At 39.5% G+C, this 18896-nt stretch overlaps 2 protein-coding genes across 15 annotated transcripts in view; both read right to left on the bottom strand.

The window, feature by feature from the left end:
* The window catches only part of LOC108143413 (serine/threonine-protein kinase N), a 34204-nt gene that overhangs the window by 8214 nt on the left and 7094 nt on the right, over positions 1 to 18896 (bottom strand). Inside the window, exons 1-4 of one of the 12 annotated variants that reach the window (XM_017267806.2) lie at positions 15091 to 15454; positions 12307 to 12497; positions 7757 to 8078; positions 5538 to 6076 (exon numbers count right to left, since the gene is read on the bottom strand). In XM_017267806.2, the coding sequence (XP_017123295.1) occupies positions 5538 to 6076; positions 7757 to 8078; positions 12307 to 12372 (927 nt within the window). In that variant the 5' untranslated portion in view covers positions 12373 to 12497; positions 15091 to 15454. Of the gene's footprint in view, positions 1 to 5537; positions 6077 to 7756; positions 8079 to 8528; positions 8940 to 9018; positions 9354 to 12306; positions 12498 to 15090; positions 15455 to 18896 lie in introns of those variants that run through there. The other 11 variants (XM_017267803.2, XM_017267805.2, XM_017267811.2 and 8 more) reach the window with 11 other exon arrangements.
* Positions 88 to 3797, bottom strand: LOC108143414. Of its 3 annotated transcripts, none has more exons than XM_041707525.1 (4): positions 3630 to 3797; positions 2483 to 2873; positions 1994 to 2422; positions 88 to 1934 (listed from the first exon to the last, which is right to left on the bottom strand). In XM_041707525.1, exons 2-4 carry the CDS (start codon positions 2711 to 2713, stop codon positions 330 to 332), a joined length of 2265 nt encoding a protein of 754 aa, XP_041563459.1. In that variant the 5' UTR covers positions 2714 to 2873; positions 3630 to 3797; the 3' UTR covers positions 88 to 329. The 3 variants fall into 3 exon arrangements, with proteins under 3 accessions (XP_041563459.1, XP_041563458.1, XP_017123308.2); XM_041707524.1 differs by having other exon boundaries at positions 3650 to 3797; XM_017267819.2 differs by lacking the exon at positions 3630 to 3797 and having other exon boundaries at positions 2483 to 3606.

The following is an 18896-nucleotide window of genomic DNA, read 5'->3' as shown; positions in this document are numbered from 1 at the left end:
TAAATAGTTTTTAGCAACATATTAAATCTAAATTTAATTTTTAGGTACAAATTGTTACCTTAACCACCGAAATAAAAGATAATTTTCTAACTTAAACTATTGTTTTACTTTATTACAACATTAAATTGATTCAGCGCACAATTTGTGTGTTTGTGTGAGGAACATTCGCTTACATGGCTTACAACTAATCGAAAGAAAGATGGTTTTTGGGTTCGGGATTGGGGTTTGGGTTAATTGGGAGTATGACAATCTCAAAAGCAATGTGTTAAATGCAAGACTTAGACAAAGAAAAATAATAATAAATCCAAAAGGGTTCAATGATGTTTATTTTACTGCGGACGCCTGATCAAGGGCTTCTCACCAAGTGAGAAGGCTCTACCGCGAAGTTGAAACCTTTCGGCCAGCCAACGTTGACAGCTTTCACATTGGCAATTCGGATTCTTGGTGGGACCCACATGGTGGCCGGGCTTTCTCATGGCCACCACATTGCCAAAGCGCCGAGCCTTCTCCAAATGCTCGTGGGTGTAACCGGAAACGGAAGTGGAAGCTTCACTTGCAAGGCTTGGGCTGTCGCGTGAAATTTCAAAGCGCCGCACTGGCAACGGCGAAGGCGTCACCGTGGTGCCAAAAGTACTGGCCGAAGTGGTGCTCGGTGGCGCCTCACTGCCGCAGCGCACCACTGTGGTGGCAGCGGACAGCAGTTGCGGAGAACTTCGCTCCGAGGACGGTGATCCGGAGGCCACCTGCACGCTGAGGTTGTCGCGGGCCTCGCTCTTCCAGCGGAAGCTCGGGTGGAGAAGCCGGAACGGATCCGTAGTGGCGGCCGCGGCGGGTTGAACGGGTGCCGTGGCTGGCGGTGTGGGCTGAGCAGCACCACCTGGTCCGCCAGTGGGTCCAAAGAACTGCAGAAACCCGGGACGATTACGCGGGAAATGCGAGATCTGCTGCAACTGCGACTGCCTGCCCGGATAGGTATTGAATCCATTGGCATCCGAAAAGCCATCCGATTCCGAGGGGATGGTGTCGCTGCGCTGGAACGAACTGCGTTGCGACTGCACCTCCGTGATTGTCTGCAGGGGATGCGGGGATGGTGTTGCCGGGTGGGTTGGCATGTGACTCTGGTCCAACGAGTGCTGACGAGACCAAAGTCGCTCCATCTGGCTAATTCGCAGGCGATCGAGCGAGTTCTCATACTCAAAGCTATCGGATTTGGCCAAACCGAATGATGCCATCGGTGTATCCAGTTCGTCTGTTTCCTTCCACGACGAGTCCACGCAATCTGTTCCACCCATGACACTGGATATGCTGCTGCACGTGGCATCCCTGGGCATCGTAGACCTCGAAGAGTTGGGGTAAGTGCTACTGATCGTCTCATCGCTGGGCTGGCGCATGTATTTCTGGCGCAGATTAGCCAACTTGGCCGCCCGCTGATCGCCAATGTGTTTGCGGAAGAGCAGCTGCTTGGACTCGCACACTTCCTCGGCGGTGCTGCACTTTGTAATGGCATGACCCAGATTTAAATCGTCATGTTGTTGGCTTCCGATTGGATTCTTCGCCTGATTTTGAGCCAGACGCCTGGGCATTGCTCCCCCAGAGATTCTTTGATGGCGCAGCAGCATCTGTTCGTTGTCAAGGACGGTTTGCGGTGTGGAATTCGAGTCCAGTTCGTAGCGCTTGCTTCCGGCCAACTCGGAATCGGAGGAGCTGGAGGCCTCCTCGTCTGCCTGCCTCTCATCATCCGCCTCCTCTTCCTCATCACCCTCGGAACCCGTGCAGTAGACATCAATGTGAACAGTGCGCGGTTTCTTCTCCCCCAAGTTGGGTGTTCTGGGCACAGCTCCTTGGCTTAAGTTTCCAGCTAGCGGTGGGATTCTTGACATCGAAGCCGATTTAAATGTTGACGAGGGCGTCGTGGGCGTGGGCGAGTAGGTTGGCTGTTGATTGTAATTTGGTTAGCAAGTGTAAGAAGAGTTACTTTTGATTCGCAACCCACCACATAAGTGTTAGCCTCCTCCGCCTGCCGCTTGCTTGCAAAATTCATCAGTGCTTCGGTGGTGGCCCTTCGTTGCTCATAAGCCGGACGTCTTTTGGCTGGCTGCTCCTCCGTGTCGCTCGTTTGCGAAAAGGCATCCCTTAGCTGCTGGGCTCGCACTTTGCTGTGGTAGACAAAGGGTTCATTCACAGTCCCGGTTCCCGCTTCATGGGGTAGGAAATCGGCCACAGCCGACACCATGATGTTGCAGGTGCTCCGGCAGCGAGTGCCACACACTTGGGCAGTGGCTCCAGGAGGAGCAGCAGCAGCAGCAGCAGCAGATGGCTTCTGAAGAGCTCTGGATGCGTGTGGGCTGCCAAAGGCAGAGTCCGCATTGGTGGTGGCCGAGGAGTTGGTGGAACGGAAGCTGGTTCCCGCTGTGGCTGCTGTCTGAAGAGGATTCAATGGTTGTGAATAATGTTGGGCAGATCCCAAAAAAACACAACTCACCTTGTCCGCATCCTGTTCGGTTTCGGGTTCCTCGCATGGCGTGCACCACTTGTAGACCACGCGCATGGGATGCACAGCCTCCGGGGAAGCAAACTCCTTTTGCACCGGCTCACCAGCTCGGGCAAAAGTGAGATGGGCTCGCACCGTCCACTCGGCGGTCAATTCATGGGGCAGTGGAACCTGTTGGCCCAGAACAGCCCCCGGAGTGGGCGTGGGCGTGGGCGTGCTCATGACTCCCTACGCACCGTTTTTGCGATCGCAGCATGAACACATTTCGGCTGTGGTTATGGTGTGGCTCAAGGTGCCATCAATTTATTCACATAAATACACTCACGCACTATATAAACTACATATATCTTTATATACGTCACACACGAACTTTATATTCTTGCTAAAAATATCAGGAAAACGCTTTCATGGTTTCTTTTGTCGAACAGAATTCAAATATTTCAGTTGAAAATGCTTATGGAATCCTCTAACTATTAAAATGTAATTTTATATCAACAAATTGTGGTAACATCTCCACAGGTTGTTTACAACTATTTTATTTTACTTTTCCTTTGAATTTTGTATTTTAAACAAATTCAAGGAATTCCTTTCATTGTTTATATGACACGGAATCTCAAAACAAAAGGTAGAATTTAACTGCTTTCATTTTTTACATTTTTAATGTATTTTTTCCATTTAAATATTCGTTTTTGGTTAACACAAACATTCTTCACAGGCAGTTTCAACTATATTAATTTGCTTTTTTGTTTTCACGTATTTTTAGCTTCGTTCAGCCAACGCACACACATTTTAAACGCGGGGGCTAAGAGATGGGGTGGAACGAAAACACTTTCGGTTTTTCTTAGCTTTTGTAAAAATTTTTGTTTCTATATTTATGTGATTTTATTTTTTACATGATTTCTTTTTCGTTACGCTAAAATTGCAAGATGACCCCAAAAGCCAGATCTGGGAAATCGAGAGAAGAACGGACGATCCAAAACGGGAAATTACGCAATTGCAGGTGGATAAGCGCTGAAAACCTGCAGCGCACGCTGCGTATGCGTAATTTGAAAGAACTAATGCCAAGCTCAGACATTCGATTCGAGTTATACAGTGTGTGTGCGTGCTTTTCACGAGTTTACTTCGATTATTTCATTACTATTAGCATTATTTCATTACACATTCATAGAGTTTTAAACACAAGCAAACCAAGGAACACGAACGCGACGAAAGACGCGGTAATTAAAAAAATAAATTATAAAATATCGGGAAACACCAGGCGGCGTCGCACGTAGCCAACGGCAATCCAACTCGCACTGAACGTCGGGGAAAAGCTGCTTGAGAAAATTCGCTAGAGAAGCGAACATACAAACAGACACATCAACAAAACGGTGGCTAACAACAAATTTCCCCATATGCTGGCCATAGAACTTTGCGCTCCGCTTCTTATGATGGTTTTATACGTTTCTTGTTTTTGCTCGATCAAACAGAGGCACAGACATATAGACGTGTTTATATATCTTATGTTTGTGGGCCAGCGGGAAGCAAAGTTCTAAAAATGTTTAGCAAAACGCTTCCAAATGGCCAAAAGGGCAGCGGCAAAAGTTTTGTGTTTATTGTTTAGCCGATCGTATCATAACTTCTGCGATATTTTGATGCACAGCAAAAAAAATATGTCAACTAAATATATTTTATACCAAAATAGGTCCTATTACTATACTTACTTATTACTTACTACTGAATATATTTCATACCAAAATAGGTCCCATTACTATTATGGTTATAATATACAGCTGTTTTAATATTTCATAAGTTATATTATTAAATCATATTTCGAATTGAACAAGCTGTTTTACTAATCAAAATCCCGCAATCTTTCACTAGCTCGTTAAACTGTAATTTGTTATATGGCTATGAAACCATGGCTTCTTAAAACATTCTTGTTTCTGCATCTGACAGATGCAACCGCAACACAGAACAAATAAATATGGGAATGGGGCCTGCAAATAGAATATTTAGGCCACAGCCCGGACAACATATTGTTGTACTAGCTGGTGCGGAAGTTAAGTGTCTGTACGTATACGTTTTATGTTGAGTCCAAAGACAAAACCGCATGAGCATCAGTGAAAAGATAAATCACAAAGGGGAAAAAAAAGCGAGCTTGCCACGCGACAGGAAACGCTAACGTTGGGAAATAGAGAAAAAATGAATATTTTCACTTGCATATATATGTGCACTGGTAATGCATTGTGAAATTCCTATTTTGCGTATATTTTGAGACCATTTTTTCTGTACGCGAGCTATTAACTGAAATATTTCAAAATAAACTAAAAAGCGAGTGCCAAAATTATTAGGGCAGGCCCTGAGTACACTTGCCAAATCATTTTTCTCGGACTCAAGTAATGGCGACGTTCTACGTCCATTTAATTAATGAGACGACATTTAGCGTAAAAAAAAACTTAAAATTAAAATGAAATTCAGACGAAGGGAGAGCGTTGAAAAATATTTCAAGCAGCCGCATAATTAGGTATTCCTTCTTTCCGCTTCGCGTTTCACATGCCGTTTCCTCAAGTCGGACAAAAATCACGTATACGCATGGGTATATCAAATATGAATCATACGACGTGTGGCCATATGGCAGCAGGTATGTACACCTGAGTTCGGTTAAACGGGGGAATACTTGCAGGGTTTTACGTGTGCCTGGCGACCAGCCAGCTCTAATTAACTCTGGGATTAGAATTTCTTAAAAATTACTAGGAGGGTATTTTATTTGTTTATGTTGTTTAACATTCTGGCATTTGGCAAATATTGATGAAATACATTTTTACAACCTCTATGTGGCAAAATAAAGTATTCCTACTTTTTAGCTACATTTGTTTTAACAAAAACCTAAACAAAATAAAATGTTTGCTGTCTTAATTCGTAACGGTTTTAAAACCAAATGTAAGTAACGTTAAAATGATAACCTTATAGAATACCTGCAAAGTACTGGCCTAACATCGGATTTTTTGTATAGATTATCCAATTTAAGTAACCCCAAAAGTGATAAACTTTGTGTGAGACTCACCTCTTGCAGCGCCTTTTTGTCTGGTGCTCGATTCGCCGTTTGCAGCGTGCGGATGACATTCTTGGCTCCATCGACGACGGCTGCTTCGATCCGCAGTCGATGGCGCAGCTCCTCGATCCGCTCCTCCAGCGTCGTCTCCAGACTCTGCGGTTGGCTGCTGTTGTTCCCGCCGATCGTCTGACCGTGCTCGTCGATCATCTGCCGCGAGGCCTTCAGGCGATCCGCCTGCTCGCGATTCTGTTTCACCTTGATGATGCGCAGGCGCAAAAACTCAATCTTGGCCTTCGAATCGGCCAGCATCTGATGGGCCTCCGCCAGCAGCTTCTTGTCGCACCCGATGCCCAGCGACTGGATCATGTTTTCCGCTCCGGTCTTCACCTTCATCTCGATCTGCAGCTGCTTCTCCAGCGAGGCGAGCACTTTGTCATTGGCGGTAGCCGGTCCGCCCCCCTCGAGAGCCGTACTTCCGCCGCCCAGTCCGCCAACCGCTCCGCTGACCAAGAAACCGCCATTGGGATCAATGCAGGCAGTAATGGACTCTGCAAGAAATAGGAAACAATAGAAATGTAAATATAGTATATATAAAAGTTTGTAAAGAGAAAGTTTCGTTGGAAAATTTATTTTTGTTTTTTTTAGACATGGTTTTATTAAAAATGAATTATTTTTTGTGTCTTTAAAGGGTTAGTTTTTGATAAAAAATACATTTAAAATTTAGGGATTTACTCGATATTTTGTTATATATTTATTAACCTGTTGTATGTGGAAATAATTTCTATTTACCAATCAGCATTTTATATTTGTAAATACAAGCTTCTTATGGCGAATTCAAAGTCAAGTTTAAATGAAGTGTTGGAAATTTCCTCAGGGTTAATTTCACAATTTCCTGATATGTTAAAATTAACTTTTACGTTTGGTAAGATAATGGGTTTTCGTCAGATACAAGTAGTTTCTATGATAAGCCTCACCTCAGCCTTAATCTTTACCGTTTATATCGCTACTTGCAGTTAAACAAAAAGAAAACGATAAATAAAATAAAAAATAAAAATAAATCGCCTGCAAAGTTGTTTTTTTTTTCATTTCCTTGGTTTTGTTTGTTTGATTTTCTATAGACTAACTAAAAACACATTCGTATGTTTAGATCTATATGCACCATCTATCTATTTAAAGAGAATCGGCATTGGTGCAGCATTCTTTGACAGCTGCCAAACATGTCAATCGCTTGACATATGGAAAGTCGACTTTGGCGCCACACAAAAGCAGCAGTGGATGGTTCTTCTGGGTCACATAAATGCTTCTGTTGGGGAATTGGCCAAACACGGAAGCAGATAAATAGAATGCCAGAACGCTGTCTCCGTTCGAAAATGTAAACAAACCGTACCAGTTGTGTCAATAGCTCACATAAAGCGAAGAAAAGAAAATGAGGGAAAAAAATTCGGTTTGTCACCAAGTCTATCACAAAGTGTTTTGTTAAAGATACGAGGGCATACGTATAAAGTATAAAGCGATAATCAGATCTTTCACACCCAACATAATGCTTTTTGTCACCATGGAGCATTAAGTGATGGGCCAAGAAAAGTGTGGTAAAAGCAAGTGCGTGACAAAGACTCGTTAAAGACGGACTTAACCATTCCCAAAACCGTGAACAATTTCGGCATTCGTGTCCATTTAATGTTGCTCTTTTTCGGGTACTTTCATTTTTTTAGGTTTTTTTATTTGTTTTGTTAAGTTATTTCTTTGTCATTGAATGAATGTTATGTTTAAAATTAGAGATAAGTCTTGGTTAAGTTATTTAAACTCAAATTTTAACAGATAGCTTTGATTAATTTGATTAATTCATCACTTTACAGCTTGTCAAATTCCAATTTGTAACAAGCATGAAATTGAATTTAATAACAAACTTCACCACATGACCTTAACTTTATCTTCCAGCCGAAAAAGGTATTTCAACTTCAACGCACTACCCAAAGTTTTCTTTGTATTTTGTTTTGGTTGAAGCTTCGTTAGTGGCCCCGACCCCTTGGCACGCCCTGTTTTTTATTGGGAATACACTTGTCTCGTTACAATTTCCCACAAAACTTGTTGCATGAAAATATGCTCAACTTTTGCTCTCGTATAATTGCAACAGTTTATGATTGGCTTTTCGAAAGTTTGCCTGTTAATGGATTTTCGAAACGAACCGCGAGTTACTTAATCTTCAAGAGAATTTGTTATGGACTTACCTTGTCCGTTGCTATTCACGGCGGTGTTGGCCGATGTCAGAAGGATTTGGCTCTCGAGCTCCTGCAACTCCGACTTGAGCTCGGCCAGTTTGCTTTTGCTCTTCTTGACAAGAACGGCCACATCGCTGAGGGACCGCCGATCCTTGGCCACCTCGCGGAGCTTCTCGGCGCCCTCCTTGATCTTCAGCTCCTTGCGGATCTCGCGCCGAATGGCCTCCTTAATCTCCTCCAGCCGTATGGACATACAGCTCTCGGGCAGATTCTCTGTGAAACCATATTTGTGACTGAGTTCGTACAGAACGGGATGCTTTATGTATTCGCCCTGTGAATGAAACAACAAGATATAAATTTTGACTTAGTCATTCTTTTAAAAGTCATTACAAGAAGATTGGTTGTAACAAGTGTTTGTTTAATCAATTCGTTGAGAGGTTCTGGCTACGAATGTGATAATGACTCTAATTTTATATCTTCAAATTTATTAAATTGAATAAAATTCCTAGTCTTTTCCAAACAGTTTCGGGATCGTTAAGCAAAAGGAGATTTTACATCTTGTAAATAAATTGAGTCTTATAAAAAATATTGACAGGAGCAAATTGAGCTGATTAATTATTATTCAAAGAGCATAGATTACACAAATAAAACATTTTAATTGTTTATTTATCAGTTCATTATTTTATTCCTAAATAGCTTTTATCTTCTGCGAGACTTAAAAAACTTGTAAACTTGGTTTTTTTAAACAAAATAGTTTTTGTGTTTCGTTTTGCCAACTCACTTCTCCAGATAATTCATAGTTTGAACCATTAACCGAATCGGTGTAGAATATTGCACCATTAACACTCCCAGCATCTTCATCGAAATAATATTCATCTTCCGGACCAAAGACATTGGTGACCAGACGATTCCACAGACCACTGTTCGATCGTCGCGCAGTCGAGTGTTTACTGTACCGTCGGGGCAGGGAGTGGCACTTCCTGCCACCAATCCCGCTCTCCGAAGTGGATATAGAGGAGGAATCTTCGCGATCCCGCTGGCTGTTTGGATTAATCATGCTGCGGATTCTCTTCACCAGTCTGGACATTATTCACTCGGATTTCTCGTTAGGTCGTCGGGTTTATTACCTCACTTTGGTCATTTTACAGCCGTTTTGTGCGCTGACAAGTTCACGGTAATTAGCTGGAACAGCCTGACCCACAAAAAAAAATATACACACTTTTATTCACACGGCTCCAACTGCCGTTTATCAAGAAAATGTTTTTTCCTACCTCCCCAGGTTCTTCTGCTTCCTTTTCTTTAAGTTGAACAAGTTTCTTTGGCTTTCTCATTAAACGGTTCTCGATTGCTTCTATCTGATAACCATTCATTGCATTGCGGCTCTTGCCCGGGAAAAGTCGACAAAGGTGTCACTTGAAACAAGCGAACAACCCGACGATAATTACTATGCAAATTGGAATTCTAGTCGATCAATTTCAATTGAATGTCATCGTCTATGCTACACTTTCTCAACGAATTTAAAGCTGAGAACATTGTTAGCTGAGTTGTTTGATAGACGAAAGTTTTCTCAAATGGAAAGTCATTTAGCAACAAGAATCGTAAGGAGTTCAATTAAATTAAAAACTGTTATATGCAGAAAATATCAGTAAAGTTATTAGATATAGACATTGTTTTACTCAATAAAATTAGGAGTTCGACTTCTGTTTTTAAACTGAAGAGTATTCTCTTAACGAAAGTTGAAGTCATATGGCCCACCATAAAAAATTGCGAAATACATGCTAAATAAATAAGATAAATATATAGGAATCTAAAGCGGAATTACAAAGTTCAAGTTCATTCTTATCTGTCAGAAACATATGAACTTATTTTTATGTTCTTGAAAACAACAAATTTAATTGTTTTAGTGTTCCTCACTTATATTTCCAACAGAAATTCAGTATTTCGACATTTATACCATGGACACAGTCAAAAAAAACGTTACCCACTTGTGCTGTCGATTGAATAAGTTTATTTTCAATTCTTGTTGAAATCTACGGTCTGCAAAACATATGCATATATGTATGCCCAAACAAAGTGGCAAGTGCAGAGAGGTACAGAGTAAACACATTTCAATAAACAATTGTTTATGGGAAACTCATTGTAAATATTTTTAAAACGGAACCAACAATATTATCTGGGAATTTGTTCATTAAGGAATGTCGCGAATGGGATTAAAATTATCTAAGCTTTTATCTATAAAGTCTATTGATTATTTAGCTTTTGAAAACTATTGACGCGCAGAACTTTTCAGGGAAAACTTTTAAAACAAATTATATCAACTAGTTTTTTAATTTTTCTATCGATTTTCGGGAAATTTAAGGACTGAGACCACGAACTTTTCCGTTTTTCAACACATATTATAATTTTAGTTCATTCAACTTTTGTCAATATTTTGTATTGATTATTGATTGATTTATTTTATTTAGATGCTATGGCGCGACCCTGAAACTTTTTAGATATTTTTTAAGGCGCCCTCGTCACTAAATGCGGCCCTGAGTTGTCAGAAAAATAATAAAAGAGTGCGTAACGTTTTCTTATCAAAGAACCGTCGGAGCAGATAAGTTTGGCAAGAAACTTTGAATTCCAGAACCACTTGTTTACACACAAGGGTATACATTTTGATTCACTATTTTCACACACACACAAACACTCGTTATTTTTCGTATATTTTTCCCCAGTTAATAAAGGTTGTTAAATTTCCTATTTGAATGACTGGCACTTGAACGAGATAATTATGTTAATATTTGCAACACTTGTTGAGATTAATAACCAATAACTAGGTGACACAACTGAGTCACCGCTATCGAACTCCGGTGGTAAATCGGAATTAACTACGCCCGTCTATAGCCGAACAGTTACTGAGAACATCCAGCTATAACGAGCGGCTGGACTTGCACCGGTGTGTGTGTGGTTTTGTTGGGGGGGAAAATCGAAAAACGAAAAACGAATCGTGACGAACGTCAACCGTTTAGCAGCAACAGGTTCGTTCGCCGACGATAAGCTCAAACCACGCAACTCAATTCGCTGCGAACGCAACCTCGGATAATGCCAAAACATCGAGTTCCTTTCGGACGGGGGAAGATGGTCCAAATACACTTATCTTCGATGGGATAACGCGATTTTTAATCAATCCCGCTAATTGCCAATTAGCTTAAAACTAAAATCGAAGGAGCGTTTCGGAATGAATCGAACCGGCAATTCGAACGAGCGAGTTGTAAGTGCCAAAACTCATCCCACACTCTTTTTCACACAACCACCCATCCACCCACCTTTCAACTCGTCTATTTAGACAGACGAATCATCAGGCAAATCCACAAAAACACTGAAGAAAATATATGTTAGAAATTAATGTTCCGAAATAAAAATAGTTTCAATTGGCTTTTTATTGATAAAATGATTTTAAGGTTGGCTAAAAGTTAAAAGATAAAAATCAAAAATTTAGCAACTTCCCAATTTTAATCGAGTTTTTAAAAAAAAAAAAAAAGGTTTATTTTTATTTATTACATTGCAATCATTTACTTAAATTGATTTCTGAAAACAAATTAAATTAGAGGCATGATTTAAGGATCTTACAAAATTCATCTTTATTTAAGTTCCTTATATACGGGATTAGATAATAATCGCATCGAACAGAATTTTCCGGTTAAAAACATACTTTAAACTTCAGAACTAACAAAATAAAATCAAATTCCTCAAGATTTGAATTTTTTAAGTGAGCGGTTAATGTCTGGGAAATGTTATTCGCATGTGAAATTTTAGTGGTGCATTCTTAAAAACATCTTGATGTTGATAACCATAATAAAGCCAAATGAGATTGCATAATGTGATTACAGAAAGGCAGAGGAAAATGCAAACCTAGCATAGCGGAGCAAAAAAAAAAACTGACACAACATACTTGAATAATCAGCATAATATGCGATATAGCGACATGTTCATTATACGCCGGGATTCGGCTGCATCGAAACAAAGGCGATATATAAGCACTAAATGTATAATGACAGCAGCTGTCTGAGAAAGTTGCACAAAAATGCAGCCCAACAAAGGGGAATGGGCAGAGGCGGTGTCAGAAAACTTCAATAAATTGTTAAAAATTTATGAATTTCTTTTTGACGCACACCACTTGTGTGTGGGCAGAAAATCAGAGTGAGAAGACAAAGAGAAAGAGAAAGGGGCAGAACAAGTGAGAATGTTCAGTCTTTTCGACTTATCAGCTTCTGTGCTTTAATAAGCTAATTAAGCAAGGCTCAACGGAATGTACAAACACATTACGGCTTTAATTGTTGCAATTAATATTAACTATAGGGAATATTTCCTGTACATTTAGTTGTCATTTTTGTTACAACACGAAATACTTGGCAAAAAGATGTAGATTTTGATAGTTAAAAAAAAATGTACTCAAATGTTGGAGTTTTATACAAGTAACTTAGTCAATTATGATTTCAGTTCTTTTTCATTTTTTGTGAACCCACTTTCATAAAAATATTTAAAACTAAAAACATCAAATACCCTCCAATACATACGTGCAGATATCCTTTAAGGCGCGAACGTAAATCCTTGAGAAAAACCATATTCATGGTCAATGCCATAATACAGTTTTCTTTTATTTTGCTTAGTTTATTTTACACGAATTGCCTTAATTTTGAAATATACACACCGAATGTTACACATTGGCAGTTTGTTAAATTTTAATTTCTTTCTTTTTGTTATCTCACTGTAGAAATATGCGAAATTTTGTATACTCATTTTCCAAAAGAAAAATTGCACAACGCAAAAATCGGTCGCTGCGGGTAAGCTGACCAAATATTTGTCACAATAAAAAGCACCGAGCACCCACCTCCACGTCTATGGATCCATCATATATACACACTTTATATATATATATACGAATTGGATGTATCGAATATAAAAAGCGACGATGTCACGGCGCTGCCAAGACGCAAACTGCAATGCTAAGGAGGAAAAACGCTCCGCTTAGGCGGCGGAAAAGCGATTAGAAAGCTTTTCGATTTGCGCACATAATTTCGGAAAAAATAACAGAATTTGTATCTGAAATTGGCATGCAAATGCAAAAGGGAGGCGAGTGCAGACAGATACTGGCACGTGTGCGCTTCTATCTATAAGATACATTATGTGCTGTCGATCATTTGCACTGGAAATATTTCTTTTGGAAAATTTCTACAAATTTCGCTTTAAATAAACAAATGTTCCATTTACCTGCAACGAGAAGAAAAGAGAAAAACATTTATTAGTATATCAAGTCGGAGTAAATTCAGTTAACTAATGATAATGATGATGGACCACTTTGATTCGGCCCGCGGCAATTCATAAATTGATAATTGGCGCTCGCTTTGAAGTAGAAATTGTGGGAGGGGAAGGTAAAGGGGCGATCCAACGACCAATGACCAATGGGCAACAATGAAACTTACGATTTCTAATCGGTCGTTTGCCTCCGAATAAAAATATATGAAAAAACATAACATACACAGAAGCGAACCTGCTATTTAAGCTCCAGCATTAGAGGTATTCAGCGGGGCAGGAAACACCGAAGCGTTTGCCACACGCACATGAAATCAAACAGAAAACAAGGTCGCCAGCTATATAAACTCCACGGGCACACATCAACATAAACATACATCAGCCCATGATATACCCTTGGCCGATCCGATGCTTTTTCACTTGATCGGCCCACGCACGTCCACAAAACACATGTGTAGACGGGGGATATATTTGCTTTTATTTTTGTTTTTGTGGTTCAAGTGAGCGATTTAATTTTCGCACTCTACATAGGAAAGGTACAGATCGTGCGATTATGGAGATGGGCATTGGCAAATACTCTTCAATTGGGAAGAAAGTAAAAAAAATAGTAAATTTATCTTTTATGAATTTAATAATTTAATGATCAAGGGTTTTTTTTGGTAAAAAATAATAACAGACATAAAAGACATTGCACTTAAAAAATATAATGATAAAATGATCGATAAAATTTTATGAATATTATTCACTCAAACTAAATGTATCCCGAACACATTTTATATTATATAAAAGATAATAATTACAAACACAAAAACCAAACAAATTTCATTATGTTTTTGACACTAATGTAGCGATTTTTTATTACCAATATAATAAATGAGTGCTCAATAAAAAATTCATGCTTGCAAATTGCAAAAAGATTATATCCCAACGGATGTTGTAAAAATATCCAAAGCCTTAATTATTAACATGTTTATGAGTAGTACAAAATCCGTTTCACTTTCCAAACCAATCGCCTAATTATGTTACCCGCTTCATCGAAATAAGGTGCCAAACAAAAAAACAAATTACTTGACCATTTATGAGCAGAAGACTGCTTAACAGTATTAACAGGTACAAACGAGATTTGTTATTATTGTTTCAGTTTTGTATATTTTGGTCAAACGCCTAAGCAGTCTGAAATCGATTTTGGTGTGAGATTTTGCATTACGAAACCCCAATGACAGTAGAATTTAATTGGAAGTGAGATTTTTTCAAGTGTCAATAATAAATTTTCCAAAAACGTTTAAAAGCAAGCACAGCTCATTATGGCATATGTATGTGCTGTTGATGTGGTGCTGATGAATTTGTTTAGTTTAGTTGACAACTGAAGCTGTCAACGCTTCTGGTTTTGTATTTAATTTTTTTCAATTTGTAATTCGAGTTCGACCCAATATGGAAAATGACAAAAAAGGGGGAGGAGGGGTGGGCTGGCGAGGGGTTTTGACCCACTCGCATTGCATTAAGGCAAAGCCATAGAAAGGCATCGACGACTGTGACAACAATACTAAAAACAACGAAAATTTTCATTTTTCTTCAACGCTTCTTTTTCTTAACGATTTTTTGCTTATTCAGCACATGCAACAAGTGAATTTGGGTTAAGCCGCGGTAGCGTAAGTACCGTAAATAAAAATAAAACCAGCGAAAGAGACGCGGCGATAAAGAGAGGGTGAAAGAGAAGACGAGGTGGCCGCTACCAAATTGTGGCAAAATTAGAACAAAATGTTGGCTCGCTTGAAACTGAAAATCGATTTTCGACTGGTCTCGAATTTTAATTGATTGTCACTTGGATTTTCACTTTTTACGAAGCGATTGGCAGCCAAACGAAATATAAAAGTAAAAGAGAAATGGAATTTCACCCAAGCGCCGTTTTGTGTATCTGAATCGGTTTCTGTATCTGTGGCTTTTATCTTTCGCCTTTTGTCTTAATTATTAACTAGAAATCCGCTGAAGCCGACGAAGAAGCCGTAAAATAAATGGTCCAAATCGCGTAGATTCGTTTAACAACTTACACTCAGCTAGAAATCGGCTAATCCCATTGCGTTTATGTGTATAACTTTATCTGCTGGATTCGTATCTGTATCTGCACTCGCGTGGCGTGGGCGTGCCTCTCGAAATTAAGGACATTGACATGGCCAAAACGCATTTGTGCGTCATCCGTTGGGAAAACATATATAATTATTTTGGCACCCCCGTACGTTGGCAGAAATTCGAAAATCACCAGGTATAAAGGCTTTTGCTTTAGCTTCCCAATTTATGCAATTCGCTTCTGCTGCACGCCGCTACTTTCACACACAAACAATAACAAACGAACCAGGCGAAAGAGCCATCAAACCGAGCAAAGCAGCGAACCAACGACACAACCGGCTTATTCAAAGTCCGCGAGCGAACTGAAGAAACGCACACAAACCCAAAGCCCGCAGCTCCAAGCCGAGAGTGGGAAATTTTTAAGAGAGAGTGCGAGAGAGCGGCTTGATAATGTGGCAGAGGGCTGCAGCCACAGCCGCTAAAGGGTGATTTATTAAAAGAGCGCCAGAGATCGATCCCCAGTCAGAACTAAGAAAGAACGCTCAAGTTCTAGATATCACAAAGTAAAAATTTGTTGCATATCTAAAAGCTAAACTCGAGATCTGTTCTAAATTTTATTCTAAATTGCAAAAACTTCAGTTTCAACTAGTAAGATAAACCTTTCTGTTCTGAAACGAGTTTATAATTTTCTGATTACCACCAACAACCCAAATTTCATATCAATCGTACCAATATTATTTTTTACACTAAAAGTAAAATCAAGATTTGCATTTTAATGCAATGTCAATCCAACATAAAAATACTAATTTTTAAATATTTCCTTCTCTTGGAATTAATTTTGCTTCAATGTTACACTTCTTTTCTCAGTGCACCATAATAAATCGATGCTCCAAAAAAAGAGTGAGTAGAACGGAGAGGCAGAACTCCAAAGAGAGTGCGCAACTCAAGTTTGTTAATTGGCTCCGCTCAGATTCTATTCAATTTCCTCTTGGCTCTATCCCCCCACTCCTCTTTCCATCTGCTCTTAACTCTCCCATTGTGCTAGTTCTGGGAATTGTACAGCTATGTTTGATTAACATTTGAGAGAGATCCCCTCACTTCCCTCTCAAAATGAAAGAATAAGCTCTCTGCATCTCCGATTTTGTGACTATTGTGAAACTGTCACACATTTTAGTTGGCCACGACTTTTGTTTATGGTTTATTCCGAAGAATATGCTAAGAGATAAGCCAAGTGTTGTCATTTGCATAAGCACCGAAAATAGCTGGAAAATGGGGAAAATGGGCGAATGAGAGGAAACGGGAAAAATTCCATGGCTCAGCATGGCGCCGCTTCAATTAGAAAAAAATTCTTTGCCCAAGGCTTTCTCCACACTAGAGAAATTCTTTCACCCAAGTCTTAAATTTTTCTGGAACAAACTATCCGAAACGGGATCGTGTTTAACTCATTTTAATGGCCTTTTTGCGAATACTTTTGCGAATGGATTAACAAAATACTTAGAGAAATAAATTATAATTGCTCATTAAACCACATACATTTTAAGTCACAGTTTGTATATTATTTAAATACTAATGGTGCTGTATCTAATTTAAATACTAATGGTGCTGTATCTAATTACTACCTCACAACATACACATGGACCGTGCACTAATAGAACTTAAGATTTTTATAATTTTAAAAATTGACTGTCAATACGTTCTTTGATAGTCTTATTTTTGACTTGTTTTTTTATAAAACGAGTTAAAGTTCCTCCACCTGAAACCAAAATTGAGGCCCACAACCCTTACAAAAAAAAATGCTTAAGAAGCCCCTCAAATGAGTGACTAATTAGATATCCACACCCAAGGGGCAGCCCCTCCTTTTAACCCAATCCGCCAACCTTTAAGGCGGCCCTGACTCACCCGCCTGACCTATTGAATGACTTTATCAAAGGGATTCCGAATCGATACGTGTTGGTCGGTTGGTGTGGGTGTGTTTATTTCCCGATACTAAGCGCATCGGGAAAACGGAAATTGCAAAACTCGAAACCGGATGTCGGATGTGCAGCCAAAACGAAAAAACCGCAAGTCAAAAAAGAAAATATGGCCAATGCCAAGTGCAGCGACTGATAAGCGCTTCGCTCGTTCGGAAAAGCGAAAACGAAAAGCGGCAATTAAACCGAAAACCGTCGAATGCGTCATGCCAGTCGCCCAGCCCACGTCGATCCGAGTTCCCAGAGGTTGACAAACCCAAGACCCAAAACAACGAACACCGAATCAAAACACTGTATAGAGTGCCACGCACTCCGTTCGAAAACAGCGCCCAAAAACTTGCCCAGCCGACAAACCAAGTCAGCCAGTTTCATCATAATTACACGCCCCTCTTCCAGCTCCTTTCCTTAAAGCCTAAAAAAAAGGAAAAGTGTCAAAGCTGTAAGCGATAAACATGAACTTCATATACCCTCAATAAAAATTAAATGGTTCTGTAGGATGGTTTTTGATGATTTTATATAATACATAAAAAATCTTTTGGATTTAAAAATCTTTAGTTCGGAAAATATGTGCACATAATTTTCATAAATTAATCACAGTTCAGATTTTTTTAGTTTAATGATCTTTCAATAATAACGATTAATATTTGAATAGTCCTAAAAAAATATAATATGTAATCTACCTTCTTCAACCGTCAACCTTCTTAAAAATTCTCAACAAAAGTAAGAGTATACAAAATTACGCTTAAAAAGTTACACAAGCCCCGCAAACCTTTTTGGTTAGATTAAAAATGAAATGGAAATGGATTTTTCGGGAAAGCTAGCCGCATTGAGGCGGAAAATGAGTGGCTGTCAATTATGTCATTATTAAAGGAAACTTAGCTAAGAACAATGCGAAAACGAAATACTCGTGTTACATGGCAAACGAAAGCCAAGTTAAGATCTGAGTGGATATGCAGATTGTCTGAGGTCTTAGCCGTGGCTGTTGCAAATGAATCTGCGGTCGTAGATGTCTCTGGTTTGGTATCTTTAGGAGATTGTGCTGTTGACTGTTCGGGCCGTGCGATTGTTTGGGCGCTGTCACGTAACGAAAGGGAAAACTCGGGCTGTCTCTTGGCTTTAACTTTAGCTCTGTGTCTCAGTTTTGTTGTCGCATCGATGCGGCTGTGGGAAGTCATGGTTGTCGTCTGCAACAGCAACATGCAGCAACAAGTACAACGACAACAGGGAACGTACAGTAGAACTTCTGTAAAAGAAATTCCCTTACATAAAAATAAAGACGACGAGAACAAAAAATGCATTACATAAACATGCTAAAAAATTAAATTTATTAATTTGTAGACCCCTTTTTAATATTGTTATCAATTTAATACATTATTTTTGTTAATTAAATTATCTTAATAAATATTAAAATATTAAAGCGTCATAGGTTAACAACTTTTGCAATAAACCGAAACACTAAAAAATACTTTGCTAAACTGGTTAAGTTTAAGTTTACGTATTTTACTCGTTTCACCCTTTTCAAAATATTCTAAAAACAGTTTAAATGTTGAAAACTGTGAAAAGAATTACAAACCTCGTTTCAGCAACTCGAATTCTTTTAAACCACATTTCTTGGTGATTCAAGATAAAGAAGTTGGCCTGTAACCTGCCACAATGACACAGGGCAGTGCCAACAATGGCTGCCAAGAAGAATCATTTGCGGCCAAAAGGGGGCGGGGTGCAGATAGGGAAACGAGGGAAAAACAGGGAAAAGGGCCCACAGTGTCGGCCAACGTCAAAGAGGAAGGTGCCCTCTCCCCTGAAAAGTTCCAACTGGCTGG

Source organism: Drosophila elegans, unplaced genomic scaffold (assembly GCF_018152505.1).
Source record: "Drosophila elegans isolate 14027-0461.03 unplaced genomic scaffold, ASM1815250v1 contig_183, whole genome shotgun sequence".
Classification (NCBI taxonomy): Eukaryota; Metazoa; Arthropoda; class Insecta; order Diptera; family Drosophilidae; genus Drosophila; species Drosophila elegans.
The sequence above is the reverse complement of the archived record's forward strand: the minus strand, read 5'-3'. Positions and strand labels throughout refer to the sequence as shown.